The sequence below is a fragment of the Mesocricetus auratus genome, unplaced genomic scaffold (genome assembly GCF_017639785.1).
Source record: "Mesocricetus auratus isolate SY011 unplaced genomic scaffold, BCM_Maur_2.0 Super-Scaffold_100004, whole genome shotgun sequence".
NCBI lineage: Eukaryota > Metazoa > Chordata > Mammalia > Rodentia > Cricetidae > Mesocricetus > Mesocricetus auratus.
In genome coordinates, this window is record NW_024429189.1 from 85,325,223 (window position 1) to 85,344,385 (window position 19,163).

At 53.6% G+C, this 19,163-nt stretch overlaps 1 protein-coding gene across 2 annotated transcripts in view; it reads left to right on the forward strand.

The window, feature by feature from the left end:
• Pak6 (p21 (RAC1) activated kinase 6) overlaps positions 1 to 18,419 on the forward strand; it is a 34,393-nt gene extending 15,974 nt beyond the window's left edge. For both annotated transcript variants that reach the window (XM_013122654.3, XM_013122661.3), the window contains 8 exons: positions 10,796 to 11,004; positions 11,816 to 12,469; positions 13,708 to 14,205; positions 14,337 to 14,470; positions 14,733 to 14,859; positions 14,955 to 15,080; positions 15,630 to 15,764; positions 16,784 to 18,419. In XM_013122654.3, the coding sequence (XP_012978108.1) occupies positions 10,801 to 11,004; positions 11,816 to 12,469; positions 13,708 to 14,205; positions 14,337 to 14,470; positions 14,733 to 14,859; positions 14,955 to 15,080; positions 15,630 to 15,764; positions 16,784 to 16,951 (2,046 nt within the window). In that variant the 5' untranslated portion in view covers positions 10,796 to 10,800 and the 3' untranslated portion in view covers positions 16,952 to 18,419. The remainder of the gene's footprint in view (positions 1 to 10,795; positions 11,005 to 11,815; positions 12,470 to 13,707; positions 14,206 to 14,336; positions 14,471 to 14,732; positions 14,860 to 14,954; positions 15,081 to 15,629; positions 15,765 to 16,783) is intronic.
• Positions 18,420 to 19,163: the final 744 nt, after the last annotated feature.

Below are 19,163 nucleotides of genomic sequence, written 5' to 3' on the forward strand. Positions count from 1 at the left end.
CTCAGCTGGCTAGCCTGCTCTTCGGCCTCTCGTTCAGCAGGAGTGTTGACACAAGCTACTGAATGAGCTGCATCGTGGTGTTCTTTCAAACAACAGCCCGTTTCTCTCCCCTGCGATTCTCTGAGGCCTGTGGTCTCCCTGGGTCACACAAGTGAAGTAGCGGGACCTCTGTGTCCTGCTCAGTTTTCTAGGGCCTTCTACACCTCAACCCGGTGGCCTGGGCATCTCCACAAAGCCAGCAGGCCACAGAGCACAGGCTTGAGCATAAGGTCTCACCCTGAGGGTAGCAACTGAGCAAAAGACCATGAAACTTCCTCCGGTGTGGTTTGGAAAATCAGAATAGGGTGCTGGGGTGCCACCTCATCTGATCTTCAAGGCATGTAAAGAGAAACAAATGACAGGCCTGGACCCTCGTGGGGGCTGAACAGTGGGGTGACCTGACAGACCTTGGGAAGGGACAGCTCCCTGTGGCTGACCGTATCTGAGAATGCCGTGAGGATGGAAATCTGGGCAGAGGTAGAGTGGATCAGAGTGGACCCACTCCGTGGAGTGGACATCTCTTCCTCTGGGGCAGGCCAACCCATCCTTACCAGCATCTCCTTGGAAGACGCGAACTTACCTTTCCCCAAAGTGAAGTCTTGTCTACCAGGGTGTGCAGAGCCATGAGTGGGACTATGCATAATAAATGATATTATTTGATATTTAGGCAAACTCCTGAAAGTAAAGGCTGAGAAAAATCTTCCTGGCCAATGACACAATGGAGGCCATCTTCTGTTCACAGAAATTTCCAACCAGGGGGCTGATGAGACCCATTGTTCCTCCTAGAGGAGTAGGGTGATAGGCCCACGGTGAGTTACAAGGAACCACACAGGCCTGCTGTAGATATATCAGTGAGGGACCAGCCCTGGGAGCAGGGCCCTCTACAGGTCACATCCGGCCCAATAGTGGCCAAAATGGGTACATTTCTAAACTGTGTAGAATCCAGGAACATTGCCTCTGTCTTGTAAAGTAGGCCCTTTCTCAAGAAATTTCAGGAAATACCACTTGGGAGGGATAGGGTCCTGATGACTGAGCAAAGCCAGGTTTACCTCAAGGCCTAGAACAGATTCTTCACTTCCTGGCTGCTGTACTTAGGCAAGCAATTTGGTTCCTGTGGCCGTATCATTCCTGGCCCCCATAAGTCCCATAAGTCCTCGTAGACCTGAGGATAGAGATCATGTGTGTGATATGCTCAGCCCAGAGACTGGTACTTCAAGACTCTGCCTAAGGGATTCTTACTCAAATCACCCTAACAGCTCCCTGAGGACGGACCGTTACTCTCTTTGCCGTGCCTGGAGAAGCTAGCTGAGGGGGATGACTTGCTTCTCTTGTCAGCAACAGATACAGGGGCTAAGACCCAAATTTTAGGTCAAGGCCACAGGCCCCAAGGTCCCTGCTGAGCCATCTAGACATGAGCTGAGAAGCGTGCCCTGAGCCTTCTTGTGAGGAAGCTGGAACCTTATTCCCCACTTTGTCACCTGTACCTGAGCCGGGGAGAGGGGGTACAGGGAGGGGGGTTTCACAGTTCTGCCAACCAGATTCCCAGAAATGGCAGGAATCCCACCAGCCTCATTCCAGTGCCCCAGAACTTACTTGTGTAAGTAACCTAATCGAACCGAATCCAGTCTCCTTCCCAGGAGCTGCACACCCTGGCCGTTCACTTTTTCTCAGCCTGTGGTCCATTCTCTGAAGCCCTTTGGCAAGCTAAGCTGTTTTCCTTGAAAGGCATTCAAGGTGTGGAAACCACAGGCCATCCAAAGCCGGGCGTGGCAGGGTAAGGTGGGTGGCTGCACTGGACACTCACTCCTGGTGAACAGCAGGGCTGACAGACTAGGAGAACAGCTGGCATTGATTCAGGGGCCCGAAGGTGATTCTCAAATGACACAGCACAGGAAAGAGACGAGCACTGCGAGCCTCTGCTGTAAGCTTTGTGTCGGTCTTGGTCTCCACAGCTCTGTCCCGGGTCTCAGGAGCCGGCATGGCAGGCTGGCTGTCTCCTGTCCTCCAGGAGCAGCAGTTTGACAGCTACCCTCTCATCCTCTAAGTGGACACTTGACCTGTTTTCCCTCGTCCCTGTGGAATGGTGGCGTCAATCATGGAACCCTGTCCACTGCCCTGTGATCCAAATCCATGTTTGCCTTCCTCCTTCCCCAGGGCCTCGCTTTCCATATATGCCAGACCCTGGCCATCAAAGCCCCTAGTGCAACCTCTTAAAAAACATTTGCCCACCCGTTACAGAGTACAAGACATACTGGTTCTGTATAGGTAAAGGCCAGCCTGCAGGCCAGGATAGCCCTGCTTACCTGGGCTGACTCAGGCAAGCCCAGGTCAGGTGGAAGGAAGAGCCCTGTCCCTCTCACTTTGGACTGTCATGGGTTTTCATTAGGCCGTTAGCAGGGCCCTGTTCCCTGCTGGGGAAGACCTCCAAGAGGGAGATTATTGCCAGCACTGCTCACGGTGCACAGGTGGACACAGGGACAGTGCACAGGTGGACACAGGGACAGAACACAGGTGGACACAGGGACAGAGCACAGGTGGACACAGGGACAGAACACAGGTGGACACAGGGACAGTGCACAGGTGGACACAGGGACAGTGCACAGGTGGACACAGGGACAGTGCACAGGTGGACACAGGGACAGTGCACAGGTGGACACAGGGACAGAACACAGGTGGACACAGGGACAGAGCACAGGTGGACACAGGGACAGAACACAGGTGGACACAGGGACAGTGCACAGGTGGACACAGGGACAGTGCACAGGTGGACACAGGGACAGTGCTCACAGTGCACAGGTGGACACAGGGACAGAGCACAGGTGGACACAGGGACAGAGCACAGGTGGACACAGGGACAGAACACAGGTGGACACAGGGACAGTGCACAGGTGGACACAGGGACAGTGCACAGGTGGACACAGGGACAGTGCTCACAGTGCACAGGTGGACACAGGGACAGAGCACAGGTGGACACAGGGACAGAGCACAGGTGGACACAGGGACAGAACACAGGTGGACACAGGGACAGTGCTCACAGTGCACAGGTGGACACAGGGACAGAGCACAGGTGGACACAGGGACAGAACACAGGTGGACACAGGGACAGTGCACAGGTGGACACAGGGACAGAGCACAGGTGGACACAGGGACAGTGCACAGGTGGACACAGGGACAGTGCACAGGTGGACACAGGGACAGTGCTCACAGTGCACAGGTGGACACAGGGACAGTGCACAGGTGGACACAGGGACAGTGCACAGGTGGACACGGGGACAGTGCACAGGTGGACACAGGGACAGTGCACAGGTGGACACAGGGACAGTGCACAAGTGGACACAGGGACAGAGCACAAGTGGACACAGGGACAGTGCACAGGTGGACACAGGGACAGTGCACAGGTGGACACAGGGACAGAACACAGGTGGACACGGGGACAGTGCACAGGTGGACACAGGGACAGTGCACAGGTGGACACGGGGACAGTGCACAGGTGGACACAGGGACAGTGCACAGGTGGACACAGGGACAGTGCTCACAGTGCACAAGTGGACACAGGGACAGAGCACAGGTGGACACAGGGACAGTGCACAGGTGGACACAGGGACAGAACACAGGTGGACACAGGGACAGAACACAGGTGGACACGGGGACAGAGCTCACAGTGCACAGGTGGACACAGGGACAGTGCACAGGTGGACACAGGGACAGAACACAGGTGGACACAGGGACAGAACACAGGTGGACACGGGGACAGAGCTCAGGTGGACACAGGGACAGTGCACAAGTGGACACAGGGACAGTGCACAGGTGGACACAGGGACAGTGCACAGGTGGGCACAGGGACAGTGCACAGGTGGACACAGGGACAGTGCACAGGTGGACACGGGGACAGTGCACAGGTGGACACAGGGACAGTGCACACAGTGCACAAGTGGACACAGGGACAGAGCACAGGTGGACACGGGGACAGTGCACAGGTGGACACAGGGACAGTGCACACAGTGCACAAGTGGACACAGGGACAGAGCACAGGTGGACACGGGGACAGTGCACAGGTGGACACAGGGACAGTGCTCACAGTGCACAGGTGGACACAGGGACAGAGCACAAGTGGACACAGGGACAGTGCACAGGTGGACACAGGGACAGTGCACAGGTGGACACAGGGACAGAACACAGGTGGACACGGGGACACAGCACAGGTGGACACAGGGACAGAGCACAGGTGGACACGGGGACAGAGCACAGGTGGACACAGGGACAGTGCTCACAGTGCACAGGTGGACACAGGGACAGAGCACAGGTGGACACCGGGACAGAGCACAGGTGGACACAGGGACAGAGCACAGGTGGACACAGGGACAGAGCACAGGTGGACACGGGGACAGAGCACAGGTGGACACAGGGACAGTGCACAGGTGGACACAGGGACAGTGCACAGGTGGACACAGGGACAGTGCACAGGTGGACACAGGGACAGAGCACAAGTGGACACAGGGACAGAGCACAGGTGGACACGGGGACAGTGCACAGGTGGACACAGGGACAGTGCTCACAGTGCACAAGTGGACACAGGGACAGTGCACAGGTGGACACAGGGACAGTGCACAGGTGGACACGGGGACAGTGCACAGGTGGACACAGGGACAGTGCACAGGTGGACACAGGGACAGTGCACAGGTGGACACAGGGACAGAGCACAGGTGGACACAGGGACAGTGCACAGGTGGGCACAGGGACAGTGCACAGGTGGACACAGGGACAGTGCACAGGTGGGCACAGGGACAGTGCACAGGTGGACACAGGGACAGTGCACAGGTGGACACGGGGACAGTGCACAGGTGGACACGGGGACAGTGCACAGGTGGGCACAGGGACAGTGCACAGGTGGACACAGGGACAGTGCACAGGTGGACACAGGGACAGTGCACAGGTGGACACAGGGACAGAGCACAGGTGGACACGGGGACAGTGCACAGGTGGACACAGGGACAGTGCACAGGTGGACACAGGGACAGTGCACAGGTGGACACAGGGACAGAGCACAGGTGGACACAGGGACAGAACACAGGTGGACACAGGGACAGAGCACAGGTGGACACAGGGACAGTGCACAGGTGGACACAGGGACAGTGCACAGGTGGACACAGGGACAGAGCTCAGGTGGACACAGGGATAAAGCAGGGCCCATGGAATCGATCTGGTTTAGTTCCCACCCCAACCCCACACACATACACAGTCATTTCCTGTTTCTGTGATCTGGGCAGGCTCTCTGCCCACCTTGAGCCTCATCTAGATAGTGAATAATGGTGATTCCTTCTCTGCAGAATTGCTAACCCTCAGAAGGAGCCTAACAGGTATTAAAAAACAGTCTCCAAATCCCTTGGACACTACTGTCCTCTTGTGGTGAGTGACCCCAGGCCTGTGGCTCCCTGAGCCGTCACACCAGCTCTCCTCCTGAGTTGACTGGGTAGGGTAGAATCCGTCCACCAAGCCTGTGCCAGGGACCGCCACACTCCTGTACCAGGCTGGCTGCCAGCCGAGCTCCCTTCTCTGACTGGTTCTGGCTAGAGTCCTCCCTCCCAGCACTGGGTCAGAGAGCTGGAAGGTAACAATGAAAGCACTCCTTGAACAGCATCCATCACACACTCCCATCCTACGTCTGGTCCTCGCCAGCCTTCCTGTCCTGGGCTTAATATCTGGCAGAAGTGGAGAGACCACAACCTCTTTCTCAGGCTAGGCAGAAGAAAGTGTGGTCTGTGAGGAAACTCCTTTTGCCTTACTTACCTTTGACTCCAGCTCCTCTACAGACGAGCGAGCGGAGGTGGACGCAGAGGCGGAGTGACAGTTAAAGGCGGGTGTGGCCTGCTTTGACTGAACACCTCAGCCTGGTGATTAAATGCAGCAGGCTCTCCCTCAAGGCTCCTGAAAATACGCGGGAAGGAGGCCCTGGAAATGGCATTCTTTGCAGAGGACGCTGATGTCCCAGGTGTTTCACTCATGGAGACTGGGCAGCACTGGACCACTCTTACATTTAAAAATATTTTGGGGGCTGGAAAGATGGCTCAGTGGGTAAGAGCATGAACTCCTCTTGCAGTTTGGTTCCTGGCACAATTACATATAACTCCACTTCCAGGAGACCTAACTTCTTCTTCTGGCCTTGGAGGGTACCCGCACTCACACGTACACACCTGTACACAGGTGCATACACATGCACACATGTAAGAATAAAGTAAACCATTATAAAATGGATAAAAATACTTTGATCCCTCCCCCATAATTCCAGCGCTTGAGAGTCTGAAGCAGGAGGATCAATAGGAGGCCAACCTGGGCTACATCATAAAAACTGTCTGCAAAATAGGTTGTTTTCCTTAGAAGAATGGAAAGGTGGCATAGGAGGAAATCCCTAGAGTCCCAGCAGTTAAACTCAGCAATTATTTTGGTGTATTTTTTCCCCTGCTACACTGACAAGTGTCAGAAGTGAAAATTTAAGTTTACCCCTTATCCTTCCTGTTTCAACAAAACGTTGATGGTTTAATTTGCTTCTGGGATCCATGCATGCAGAAGGGTTTGGGCCCCAGCACGTCAGCAATTCCAGAACCCATCGAACATGGCCCACCATAGTCATCACATGAGACGGGGGGGGGGGTGGACAGCCAGACTGTACCCTCCACCCCTGAACCTGCCACCAGATTTATGACTTTACCTTCCTCGTGTAGGTTATTATCTGTGTCTAATTAATTTGAGGGTCTGCTATGAGCTCATTTCTTTGGGTTCATTTTCCCCCCACATGGATATTTAATTGCTTTGCCTGCATTTATTGAAAAGATCATCCATTCCCACCATATTGCAATGTCACCTTTGTCAAAATGAAGTGACCTCATCTGAGTGGGTCTATTTCTGGATTCTTGCTTCTGTTCCATTGCTCTATTTGTCAATCCTTGTGCTGTTTCTACGGCATATTAATTACGGTAGCTTTATGATATATCCCAATATATATTTAGTATAGTCCTCCAACTCTGTTCTCTCAGATTGCTGAGGCTATTCCTGGTGCTCTGTTTCCTGCACATTTTAGAATCAGTGTGTCAGTTTCTGCCACAAGAAATATGCTGAGCCTGAAATAAGTCTGTAGGTTGATTTGGGAGTAACTGGCATCTTCACAGTGTGAAATCTTCAACATATGAACATTCTTTAATATCTCTAATAATGCTTTACAGCTTTCGATGTGAAGAGGTTTATTCCTGGATGTTTGCTATTTTTAATGTAAATTGATAAATACTGTCATTTCCTTCCTCTCTTTTAAAAGTTTATCTTTATTTTGCATGTGTACATGTGTGCTACATATATGTAAGTGCACCACAGGAGAGCTGCAGAGGCCAACAGGGGGTGTTAGATTCCCCTGGAACTGGAGTACCAGGTGATCCCCACAGTTATGAGCTGCCATGTGGGTGCTAGGAACCAAACTCAGGTCCAGGTCCTCTGCAAGAGCAGCATTTTGCTTGTTTGTTTTGTTTTGAGACAAGGTTTCTTTGTGTAGCTCTCTGGCTGTCTTGGAATTCACTGTATAGACCAGGCTGGTCTCAAACTTCACAGAGATCCACCTATCTCTGCCTCCCAGAGTGCTGAGATTAAAGGTGTGTTCCACCACCACCCGGCTCAGTAATCACTTTTAACCACTAAGTTATCTCTCCAGAACCCCCACCTCCTCTCCTCAAGACAGGCACTCTAGCCCAGACTGGTCTCAAACTCACTATATAGTGCATGCTGACCTTGAATTCCTGATCCTCCTGTCTCATCTGGGATTATAGGTGTGAGATACTATGTCCAGCTCTGTTTCATTTCATATTGCAATTCAATGAACTTTTTATTTGTGTTGACCTTGAATTGAGGACTTTCATTTGGTTGTTGCAGACTCTTCTGGCTTTTCTACTTTCACAAACACACTGTCCCAAGCACAGCCAGCCTGACTACATTTCGGATAAGTCCTGGTGGCCCTCCTTTAGGTCCCAGGTTTCCCGCTGTTTAAATGATTAGCTGATATCTAAATATCTATCTCTGACCCAAAATTCCACTGACTGCTTCTACCAGCCTCCGACCCCCAGAGTCCCTCAGGTGCTGCTGGTCTTTCTCCTGAGGTCTCTCTGCTGCCTCTGGGGAGATCTTGTCAAGGAATAGCTGTTAGGGTGAACCTTAGAAGGTACTCAATTAATGCTGGTGCTTCGCCTCACCATGAATTCCTACGCAAGAGCCAAGAGCAGATCTCTTGGTTGGCATGGGGAGTTGGAGAAATCAGGGTTCTTGAAGGAAGACCTCAGCTAGTTCCTCTGTGGCTCTGGATGACATATGCACCTCTAACATTTCACAGCTACGGAGGAAGCAAGTGGGTCTGTGTCTCAGTTTGGGTTCTATTGTGTGAAATGTCATGGCCAAAAGCAAGCTGGGGAGGAAAGGGTTTATTTATACTTCCAGGTAATAGTCCATCACTGAGGGAGTCAGGACAGGAGCTCAAACAGGCTGGAGCTAATACAGAGGCCATGGAGGGGGGCTGCTTACTGGCTTGCTTAGCCTTTCTTATAAAACCAGGACCAACCCAGGGATGGCATCACTCGCAATGGGCTGGGCCCTCCCCATCAATCACTAATTATGAAACTGCCTTATAGCAGGATCTTACGGAGGCATTTTCTCAATCGAGGTTCCCTCCTTTCAGATGACTCTAGCCTATGTCACATTTACATAAAACTAGCTTGCAGTCTGCTAACTACAGGGAGGGAGGATCTGCCTGAGAGGCTGCAGGGATTGGCCTGCTGCCTGAATCCAGAAGCAGAGGCCCAAGCAGTCCAAAGAGGCTGCACTGTGGAGATGTGAGGTACACTGTCTGGGTCCCAGAGCCTAGAGCTTTCGTCGTGACTCCTTGAGAATGACCTCATTCCCAGACCCAAATCTACCCAAGTGCCAGTGTCTGAGACCCCAAGCTTAGAGAAAGGGGAGAGAACACAACTAAAGAGATGGCCAGCATCTGTTAGGAATCCATTGTTCTGCACTCCCTAGCCTTTTGAGCTGTCTTCCACAAGCACAGAGGCTCAAGTTGCTTGGATAACTTATTCCAAGTCACTCCTTTTTTAGGGAAGAGACTCTCTACAACTGCAACTCAAGGATGCATTTCAGTGTGAAGTCCTCGGCTCTAAGGGACCCAGACATTGACTCTGTCCTTAAGGAGTGTTAGAGAAACTGCTGATCTTCTAAGGGGTATGCCATGGGTTCCACTACCTTACACGTGGCAAGTTCCTGGTGAGGAAGTGGTGGTGGTACCTATTGCCCGCACATCCTCTCCAGAACGACCAAACTGATGGGGGAAAACACGGTTTCTGGAGCAAGAGCAGTCACAGACTGCAGTGGCCTTGCATGCCAGCTCTTCAACTGGATGAGTAACCCAAGCATTCACATGCAGAAACAGTGTAAGCTGTATAAGGCAGTGTATTTGCAGTTCCAGCTACTCCAGAGATGGAGGCAGAGGGATACCCCTCTGGGAAACACAGCAAGGCCCTATTCAGAGACAGAGACACATTGATTCATTTTACTTCTGGAATGTTTTGAGCTACTTTGTATTCAAAGAGTCAAGTGTCATTTATCAATATACTGATCCCAGCCTGGAACTCCCTAGGAGTGACTAGGACAGACTGTTAGAAGCCCCTCTACCCTCCAGGTTCCCAGTTTCCCTCTCTCAGGTCTAGTCATATTATCCTTTCCAAGTCCATGTCATTCCCATTGACAGAGCTCAGTAAAGCCTCCCACAAGATCAGCAAGGTGAAGGGTGCAGGCTAGACCACAAGAGACCTTTTGTATCCTAGAATAGGGTTAGAATCCACAGTAAGTGGGTAAGTGGGACTTTGCCTTTTCTGGAGAACTTGACCTGTGAGGTAGCTACCCTGGCCCCACCCAAGGCTGACCTTTTGGTTCAGCCCTTTTCAGACGACCCTTTGGAGTTGCCAAGTGGTGGATACCCACTCTCAGCCTGGGCAACAGTGCTGCAAACTGGCCGGCTGGCTTCTCATTAATGTTGTGTGTCACTTTAGCAGATTTCCTGTTGGTCAGTCAGCAACAAACAAGAGTTGAACGTGACAAAAATTTTAACATATTTCAGTTTGCTGGTTTCTCAGTTATGAAGCAGGGCAGGGGCAGTTTAGACAGGTTCTTGTTATATTGTCCAAGCTAGCCTCAAACACACAGCAATCCCCCCGCCACAGTTTCCCAAGAGCTGGGATTACAACCGTGTAACATGCCCAGCTCACATTTATGGTCTTGAGTGAGACTGTTTCAGATTTTCCTTTTCTTGTATTATTGTTTGGCTGAGAGTCAAGGTCATACCTGCTTTACAGAGTTAAGTCTGCCAGTCTCCTAACCCTCCTGTCCTCTTTTGGTAATTCTTTGACATGGATTGATATTTGTAATGGGCTTTGGGTTTGTTTTTTTTTAAGAAGCACTCCTCAGCAGGTGACTCAACACAAACAAGAAGGTGGACACCTCTTTTCCTTGTTTGTAGTCTGTGTTGGCTTATTTATTTGCAGCCTTTTTGTTGTTTCTAAAACTGTTCTGCTGGGAGCCAGCCATTTCCCTGAGGAAGTCTGAGGAGAGTGAGGGAATCTCCAGGGACAGAGAAGTTATGCTGAGGGAGAGACACAGGCCTGAGACTGCACCCAGCACCTCCTGAGCCACCCCAGGGTCCCTGGGACCAGCTCAACTGACCCTCCTGTTGTAGGCACCATGTTCCGCAAGAAAAAGAAGAAACGCCCTGAGATTTCGGCCCCACAGAACTTCCAGCACCGTGTCCACACCTCCTTTGACCCCAAGGAAGGCAAGTTCGTGGGCCTCCCCCCACAATGGCAGAACATCCTGGATACCTTGAGGCGGCCCAAGCCCGTGGTGGATCCTTCTCGAATCACACGGGTGCAGTTGCAGCCTATGAAGGTAAGAGCTTTTCTCTGTGTTCAGCCTCTCCCACTCCACAGGAAGCTCTCGGTGAGACCCCAGGGACACCTGGAGGGGCCACTTGGATATCAGAATTGAGTGAGTCTGCTGTCTCACTTTCTTCCTGGGGGCAGTTTAACCAGGTGTGGAGGATTTTGATTATAACCCAGTGCTTGACAGGCCAAGGGAGTCATATTGCAATGAGCTGGAGGCCACTCTGAGCTACAGGGCGATGCTCTGTCTTGAAAACCACCCCAAACCCACCAAATCAATCAATCAATCAATCAATCAATCAGAATTTCAGCTAACACCAGTCATCCACCATTTAGATCTGTAGCCCCAGAGGAGTTGCAGCTGCCACAGACCAGAGGTCACGTGGGAGATTTAAGAGTTGTGTATGAATCGGGGTCAGGAGCCCTGTTGTAGGGTGGGGTGTGGCAGAGGGGGAGGCCCCAGAACTGCTTTTCTCAGACATCTCTCTGAAGCCCGTGGGAAGAGCTAGAGCCGAAAGCACCTCTCCTGAGTTCTCCAGCTCCCTAGGCTCCCTTGGTCACCCCCTTTTCATTCTGGACCCACCCATGGCTACCTACCTATCTGTCCTGCTGACGAGAGCTTTCTTCCTGCATCCTCATGGCTGCACAGCGTGGGCCGCGCCCACTGTGAGCACAGGCAAATGTCTGGAAACCTATTGGGTGGGTGGGTGACGAGGTGTATGGGTAGGTATTCGTCCGCAGGGCCCTCAGGGAGGCTCTGAGCCACCCTCTGCCATGAGGGGACTGATTCTCCACACTCTTTTGTCTTCCTTCCATAGACGGTGGTACGGGGCAGCTCTGTGCCCACGGAGGGCTACATCTCAGGGCTGCTCAATGACATCCAGAAGTTGTCAGTGATCAGCTCCAATACCCTGCGTGGACGCAGCCCCACAAGCCGGCGGCGGGCACAGTCCTTGGGCCTGCTAGGGGACGAGCAATGGGCTGCTGACCCAGATATGTACCTCCAGAGTCCTCAGTCTGAGAGCACTGACTCCCATGGCCTCTACCTCAGCTGTAATGGGGCCACGCCAGCAGGTCACAGGCAGATGCCATGGCCGGAGCCACAGAGCCCACAGGCCCTGCCCAATGGGCTGGCTGCCAAGGCACAGTCCTTGGGCCCTGCTGAGTTCCAGGGTGCCTCGCAGCGCTGCCTGCAGCTGGGTGCCTGCCTACAGAGTTCCCCACCTGGCACTTCACCCCCTGTGGCCACAGGGAGGCGTGGGGTGAAAGCTGCCAAGCATAACTCCGAGGAGGTCCGGCCACAGTCCTGCCTGGTGGGTTCAGCCATTGGCAGGCCAGGTGGAGAAGGCAGCCCTAGCCCTAAGAATCAGGAAAACAGCCTCAAGCACCGGCTCTTCCGAAGCATGTTCCTGTCCACTCCTGCCTCGGGCTCTGCAAGCAGCGGCAAGCCGGTCCCTCTGCCCCAGAACAAGGTATACCACCTGGGGCTTCCTCCTGGACTAAGGGGGGCAAGGAACCCCTCCTAGCAGACCTCTCTAGTACTAGAGACGCGAAGCCAGCCTGGCCTCCCCACTCACTGGGTCAGGGTCAGAATGTGAGAAATCAACATGGCCACCTTAGCTAACGACTACAGCCTGAATTCACCACCCCAGTCCATGTCTTCCCAAGGCTTAGCACAGGAGAGTCGCAGGCTGTAAGCCAAGGCATTTCAGGTAGAAAGGAAACCTCTGTGGCTGACATTCCCGTTCTCTGAGGCCTGGCAGCCCACTGGGAGGACCCTCCTTTAAAAGCATCTTTAACCAGATGCTCAGGGCAGAACCTCAAGACCCAAGCAGAGATGTGCACCTGGCCTGGCAGGACTTAGGCAGGACCTCGATTTGGGGTGTCTGAGCAAGCAGGCCAAAGTGATAATTCCAGGAGATTCCCTTGAGCGAGTTCATTGCTGTGGCCATGTGCAAAGTCAGTGAGTACTGAGTCATGTGTCTCTGTGATGGACTTAGGGACACCCTAAGCAGCCCTCTGTGTAGCCCCTAGCTGGTCCTTCTCCACATGTTTAAAACACAGGATCCTCGACAAGGTGGCGAGGGGTGGGCTCCTTTCACTCCAGGACTGGCAGGAAGGCTTGAGCTCAGAAATGAGAGGGCTTTCAGGAATGGGCTGTCCCTCCTCTGCCTCACCCCCCACTGAGGCTGTGAGACTAGCTCCCCACTTCCTTCTTCAAGGGTTCCTTAGCCAAGAGCCTCTTGAGGGGTTTAACCTCCTAGACACACAGCCTCCCTGCTGTAGGCACAAGCAGGGCTGCCAGGTCCCGGTCATGGCTTCTTCCGTCTTGGTTCTGGGGGCCAGCCCCAGCTCCCCACTGCCCCTTCCACTCACATCGGGGCCTCTGACCCAGCTTCTCAGAGAAATGTCTAACAATGGCCTCCCTGGGGTCCTCCTGTCGGTAGCCCTGGAAGAAATACCCCACTCAAAACTACCCCAGGACGCACTGTCTTTGTCTTCCTGGAGTAGTAGTGTGGGTATAAAGATATGCTCTTGGGCCTGTCACCTGGGAGCTTGGGGTTGGTCATTTTCCACTTCCTCAATTTAATTTGAGGCCCTGGGTGCCCCTGTTAGTGTCCAGAACACAGTAGCCAGTCCTGCCTCTAGGAAGCTGACATCAAATGTTCCCTGACCACATCCTTTATTGCATCTTTCCTCGTCTTCACAGCTCCATTCTGCTTTCCGACCACCACAAAAAGATTCCTCCTCAATCCTGGTGGCCAAGGCCCAGTCCTTGCCCTCGGACCAGCCCACGGGGACCTTCAGTCCTCTGACCACCTCGGATACCAGCAGCCCCCAGAAGTCCCTCCGCACAGTCCCAGCCGCTGGCCCCCTTCCAGGCCGGTCTTCTCCAGCAGGCTCCCCCCGCACTCGGCATGCTCAGATCAGCACCAGCAATCTATACCTACCCCAGGATCCCACAGTGGCCAAGGGGGCCCTGACTGGAGAGGACACTGGCATTGTGACACATGAGCAGTTCAAGGCTGCGCTCAGGATGGTGGTGGACCAGGGTGACCCGCGGCTGCTGCTGGACAGCTATGTGAAGATTGGGGAGGGTTCCACCGGGATTGTGTGTCTGGCCCGGGAGAAGCATTCGGGTCGCCAGGTGGCAGTCAAGATGATGGACCTCAGAAAGCAGCAACGCAGGGAGCTGCTCTTTAATGAGGTGGGGGCCGGGGGCAGCAGGGCAGTGAATGTGCGGTGATGGCTGGGCACCGGGGAGCAACGTGGCAGGATGGCGGGGTGGTCTGACCACGGAATACTGTGCTCGGCACTCAGGCCTCTCTCTCCCCTCAGGTGGTGATCATGCGTGACTACCAGCACCTCAATGTGGTAGAGATGTACAAGAGTTACTTGGTAGGCGAGGAGCTGTGGGTGCTGATGGAGTTCCTGCAGGGCGGGGCCCTCACAGACATCATCTCCCAAGTCAGGTGGGCAGCTGAAAGGGCTGGGCTGAGGGAGGACCACGTTGCCACTGTCTTGGCTTGAGGATCAGCTGCCTCTGGCCCATGAGTCTAGTCACCCTAGTCATCCTGCCTGTTTGGGGGTAACTGAGACTCGGTGGTCTTAGGAAAATGGTTAAGACTGCTTAAGTGTGCTGCCTGGGATTTGTGGGCCCCCTTTGTCTCTCTGCTCAGCCCAGCCACCCCGATAACGCAGCTCTCCCATGGGTGGCCTGTCTTCCCTGTGCAGGCTGAATGAGGAGCAGATTGCTACTGTGTGTGAAGCTGTGCTTCAGGCCTTGGCTTACCTGCATGCCCAGGGTGTCATCCACCGGGACATCAAGAGTGATTCCATCCTGCTAACCCTTGATGGCAGGGTAGGTCCTCCCTTTCCACGGCTCAGCTGCACCCCCCATCCTCTGGAGCACCCCTTCTCCTCCTGGTCTCTACCCACTTCCTTTTCAACTCGCAGGTGAAGCTCTCAGACTTTGGATTCTGTGCTCAGATCAGCAAAGATGTCCCCAAGAGGAAGTCCCTGGTGGGAACCCCATACTGGATGGCTCCTGAAGTGATCTCCAGATCTCTCTATGCTACTGAGGTAACCATTTCCTCTACCTCCAGGTCTCCCTGGAGAAGAAGCTTAGGGACGTGTAGCTCCTCTGTCTTGTCCCTGTTAAGTGTTCCCACCACTAACAGCCCCAATTCTGAAATCCCCACTTAAGCAGTATCTGCTCCCTCCCCCCCTTTTGAGAAAGGGTCTCTCTATGTAGCCCTGGATTTCTTGGGACTCACTATGTAGACCAGACGGGCCTTGAATTTACAGAGATACCCCTGCCTCTGCCTCCCAAATGCTGGGCCTAAAGGCCCTCTCCACCACGGCCAATCCTGCCTCCCTTTTTGATGGAGTCACTCTTAATCACTGCCAGGAGCGACCCTGCCACACACCGTTCTCTTCAGCTCAAGGGCACAGTGGCATATGGCCAGTGTTCTCCATGATGGGTGGTCTCTATGGTCGCTCGTCACTCATACAAAAAGGGGCTGACCGTAGGGCAGCTGGCCAGGGATGAAGGAGTCGGGCTCACTAGGGAGACTTGGAAGGAGACAAGAGCCAGACCCCAGCGGTAGAGTCGGGACCATTCTCCTGCAGGTGGATATCTGGTCTCTGGGCATCATGGTGATTGAGATGGTGGATGGAGAGCCTCCCTACTTCAGCGACTCCCCAGTGCAAGCCATGAAGAGGCTCCGGGACAGCCCCCCACCCAAGTTAAAGAACTCTTACAAGGTCAGTTATTGTGCAAGCTGTGAACCTCCTGACCTCATACCCTGAGCCCTCTCCTCCTTAGATAAGAGTATGGGAACACGGGTTCCATGGAAGCAGAAGCATGTGTGCTTTTGGTCTTTTTCCACATAAAAACTGTGCCGGGTGCAAAGTCATACTTATGTACAAGCTCCCAGGCTTACTCCAACAAATCCCCACCCATTGCCACAGCAGGAGGATCACTTCTCGGGAGGATCACTTCTCGGGAGGCTCTCGATAGGAGCCCACCCATACCTATGAGGAGAAAGGGTGAGGACCTCAGGGTTCTCAGCTGTCTCCCAAGGAGGAACCCAGAGTACAAGCCCTTCCACCCTACTTGTCAGGGGCTGTCACGTAAATGGGCTTGTTCTCTTGTATGACACATCCTCCTGACCATAGCTGAGCCACTGCTTTTTCCCTTAGAACCAGTGTTCTTATTATAATTAACTTTCCTACCAAATTCATCCCCTGCTGGCAGATTGGCATGGAACAGCTAAGTGGTACTGCCACCTGGTGGCCAAAGAAAAAAATCCTAGGGGCTTGAAGTAGTCTCTAAATGGCTCCAAGACAGCTTGGTCCTTGGAGACTGAGAAGAGCAGGTCCAGAAGAGCGCTCCTCAGTGAACTGCCGCAGGGAGGCATCCTTCTGTAGCATCCTGGTAGCCTCATAGATCTGGAACTGGATCACCGACACCAGTTCCATGTCCCTTTCACAGAGCTGCAGAGCCTGAATGCCAAGAGCCCCCAGAAGCAGGCGGGGTAATGGGCCATGTACGGAACCCAACTCCCCAGGGTTCCAGACATCCTCATTCCATTGCTCTGCAGCTCTCGTGACCGGTGAACTGGCCTCCTTTTCCCACCTCCTAATCCAACAATCAGTGAGCCTGGGAGGAACCAGGAAGTAAGAAACCAGAGAAAACGAGGTATAAAACAGCGGGAGCCCCGCAGTCAGGCTGTAGGGAAGTGAAGGGAGCCATGGCTTCCTCTCACTGCTCTGCTCCACAGGTCTCCCCAGTGCTGCGGGACTTCCTGGAACGGATGCTGGTACGGGAACCCCAAGAGAGAGCCACAGCCCAGGAGCTCCTGGACCACCCCTTTCTGCTGCAGACAGGGCTGCCTGAGTGCCTGGTGCCTCTGATACAGCTCTACCGCAAGCAGACCTCCACTTGCTGAGTCCACACCCAGGGTGCACCTGCCGCCTGCGCCCACAGGCAAAGGACGCCGGGCAGCCAGTCCACCGGCAGGGCCTACCTGCCTCGTTCTCTCAGTATTCTCTCCAAAGATCGAATGTGAAGATCCAGCCCTTCCCTCTTGCCCTTTTGCCCACCGGGCCAGGCCGGACCTGCCCCTCAGTCTCACTCCCCGTTGTCCCAGTTGCCTTTGGGATAGCAGTGACCCCTTCTGCAGGTTTGGCCCTTTGTTATTTGCACAGGGATGTTTCTAAGGACGTGGAGAGTGGTGCTCCTGGCCACCGGCCAGCAAAGCTGACAGGCTGCTGCAGATTTTTAAAGGCAGTGTCCACGAGTGTCCTGGGCCACCAAGAGGGTGCATGCCCCGTCGTCACACGGATACTTGCTATTCTCAGCTACAGCTTCAAACCCCAGAGTCCCAGAGGGCCACAGGGAAGGATTTTATTGCCTGAATCCTCCTTCCTCCCTTGGTCTGACTCCTGGAAGCCCCACTTGCACCTGTTTCCTGTCTGTCTCCTGGCAAGCCTATCCCCAGAAAGCCTCCACAGAACTGTGAATTGCCTGTGTGTAGGCCTTGGGAGTGGCAAGGGGGGATCTTCTGAGAGAGAGTGTGGTTGATGGTAACAGTGACTCCATTGTTTTTCAGGATGGAGAAAACATATTCTCTCTCTCTCTCTCTCTCTCTCTCTCTCTCTCCCCCTCCCTCCCTCCCTCCCTCCTGTTCTCTCTCTCTGTGTGTATGTGTGTGTGTGTGTGTGTGTGTGTGTGTGTGTGTGTGTAAAATCCCCCAATAGCCTAGGCCTTTCCAGTTATCCACAGAGAGCTTCAGAAGAGTTGCCCCCCCAATCTTTTCTACCAAGCTCTACTCTGAAGGGGCCTGCTTTTGGGGCCTAGTTTTCTGCCTCTCGAGTCCCGTGTTATTACCTGAACAGTGAAGGGGTGTGTATTATGTCCAGTCTAACACATGCTGGAACCCTTGAAGTTTCCTAGTTTCTCCCACACTGAGACAGGAATAGTCAGGGAATAAACTTTGTTTTACCTGGCAGCAACTTCTCAGTAGCCAGACCATCAGGGACCCTCTTCGGAACCCTGGGCTGGGACAGAAAGGTGAGCCACCTCCTGGGGGGGGTCCCTATGCCAAGGGTTAGGTACTTTCCATGTGAGAACCAGCTGCCCCTGCAGATGCTTACCTGCCCCCTTGTCCTCCCTCCCTCCCCACCTTCCTGGCTGTTGTGAGACAGGGAATGCCAAGGAAGAACTCCAGTGTCTGGACCCTATCCAGATAATATTTTTAGATTCCTCTGCTCCCTGATGACCTGCATTAGGGCAAAAAGAAATTTGCAAGGTCTTTTTTTTAAGGGTCAGAGTTTTAAAAACAAAAGCATCTTCCCTAGAAATTTTTGTGACTTGTTTGCACTTGTGCCTGTTTTAAATTAAACTGAATGTTCCAACCTCTGGTTTTCCATTCTCTGGGACTAGAGTCAGGCTTTCTTGGAGCTGGATACCCTTGGAATGGGTGCTTGTTGGGCTCCTCTGGGGTCACTTGAGTCCACAGAACACCCAGCTTCTCTGGTGTCTTGTACACCTAGACTGAGGGCAGAGAAGGGGGGGGACAGGAAGTGAAAGGCCCTGGGAAAGCAATGAGAGGGCTCTGGCTAGGACTGAGCCTACTGACACACAGGGACTGACCCTGTCAACCCTACTGACCCACAGGGACTGACCCTGTCAACCCTACTGACCCACAGGGACTGATGCTGTGAACCCTACTGACCCTGTCAACCCTACTGAACCACAGGACTGACCCTGTCAACCCTGGGGAACCACAGGGACTGACCCTGTCAACCCTAGGGAACCACAGGGACTAACCCTGTCAACTCTACTGACCCACAGGACTGACCCTGTCAACCCTACTGACCCACAGGACTGACCCTGTCAACCCTACTGACCCACAGGACTGACCCTGTCAACCCTACTGACCCACAGGACTGACCTTGTCAACCCTACTGACCCACAGGACTGACCCTGTCAACCCTACTGACCCACAGGACTGACCCTGTCAACCCTAGGGAACCACAGGACTGACCCTGTCAACCCTACTGACCCACAGGACTGACCCTGTCAACCTCACTGAACCACAGGACTGACCCTGTCAACCTCACTGAACCACAGGACTGACCCTGTCAACCTCACTGAAC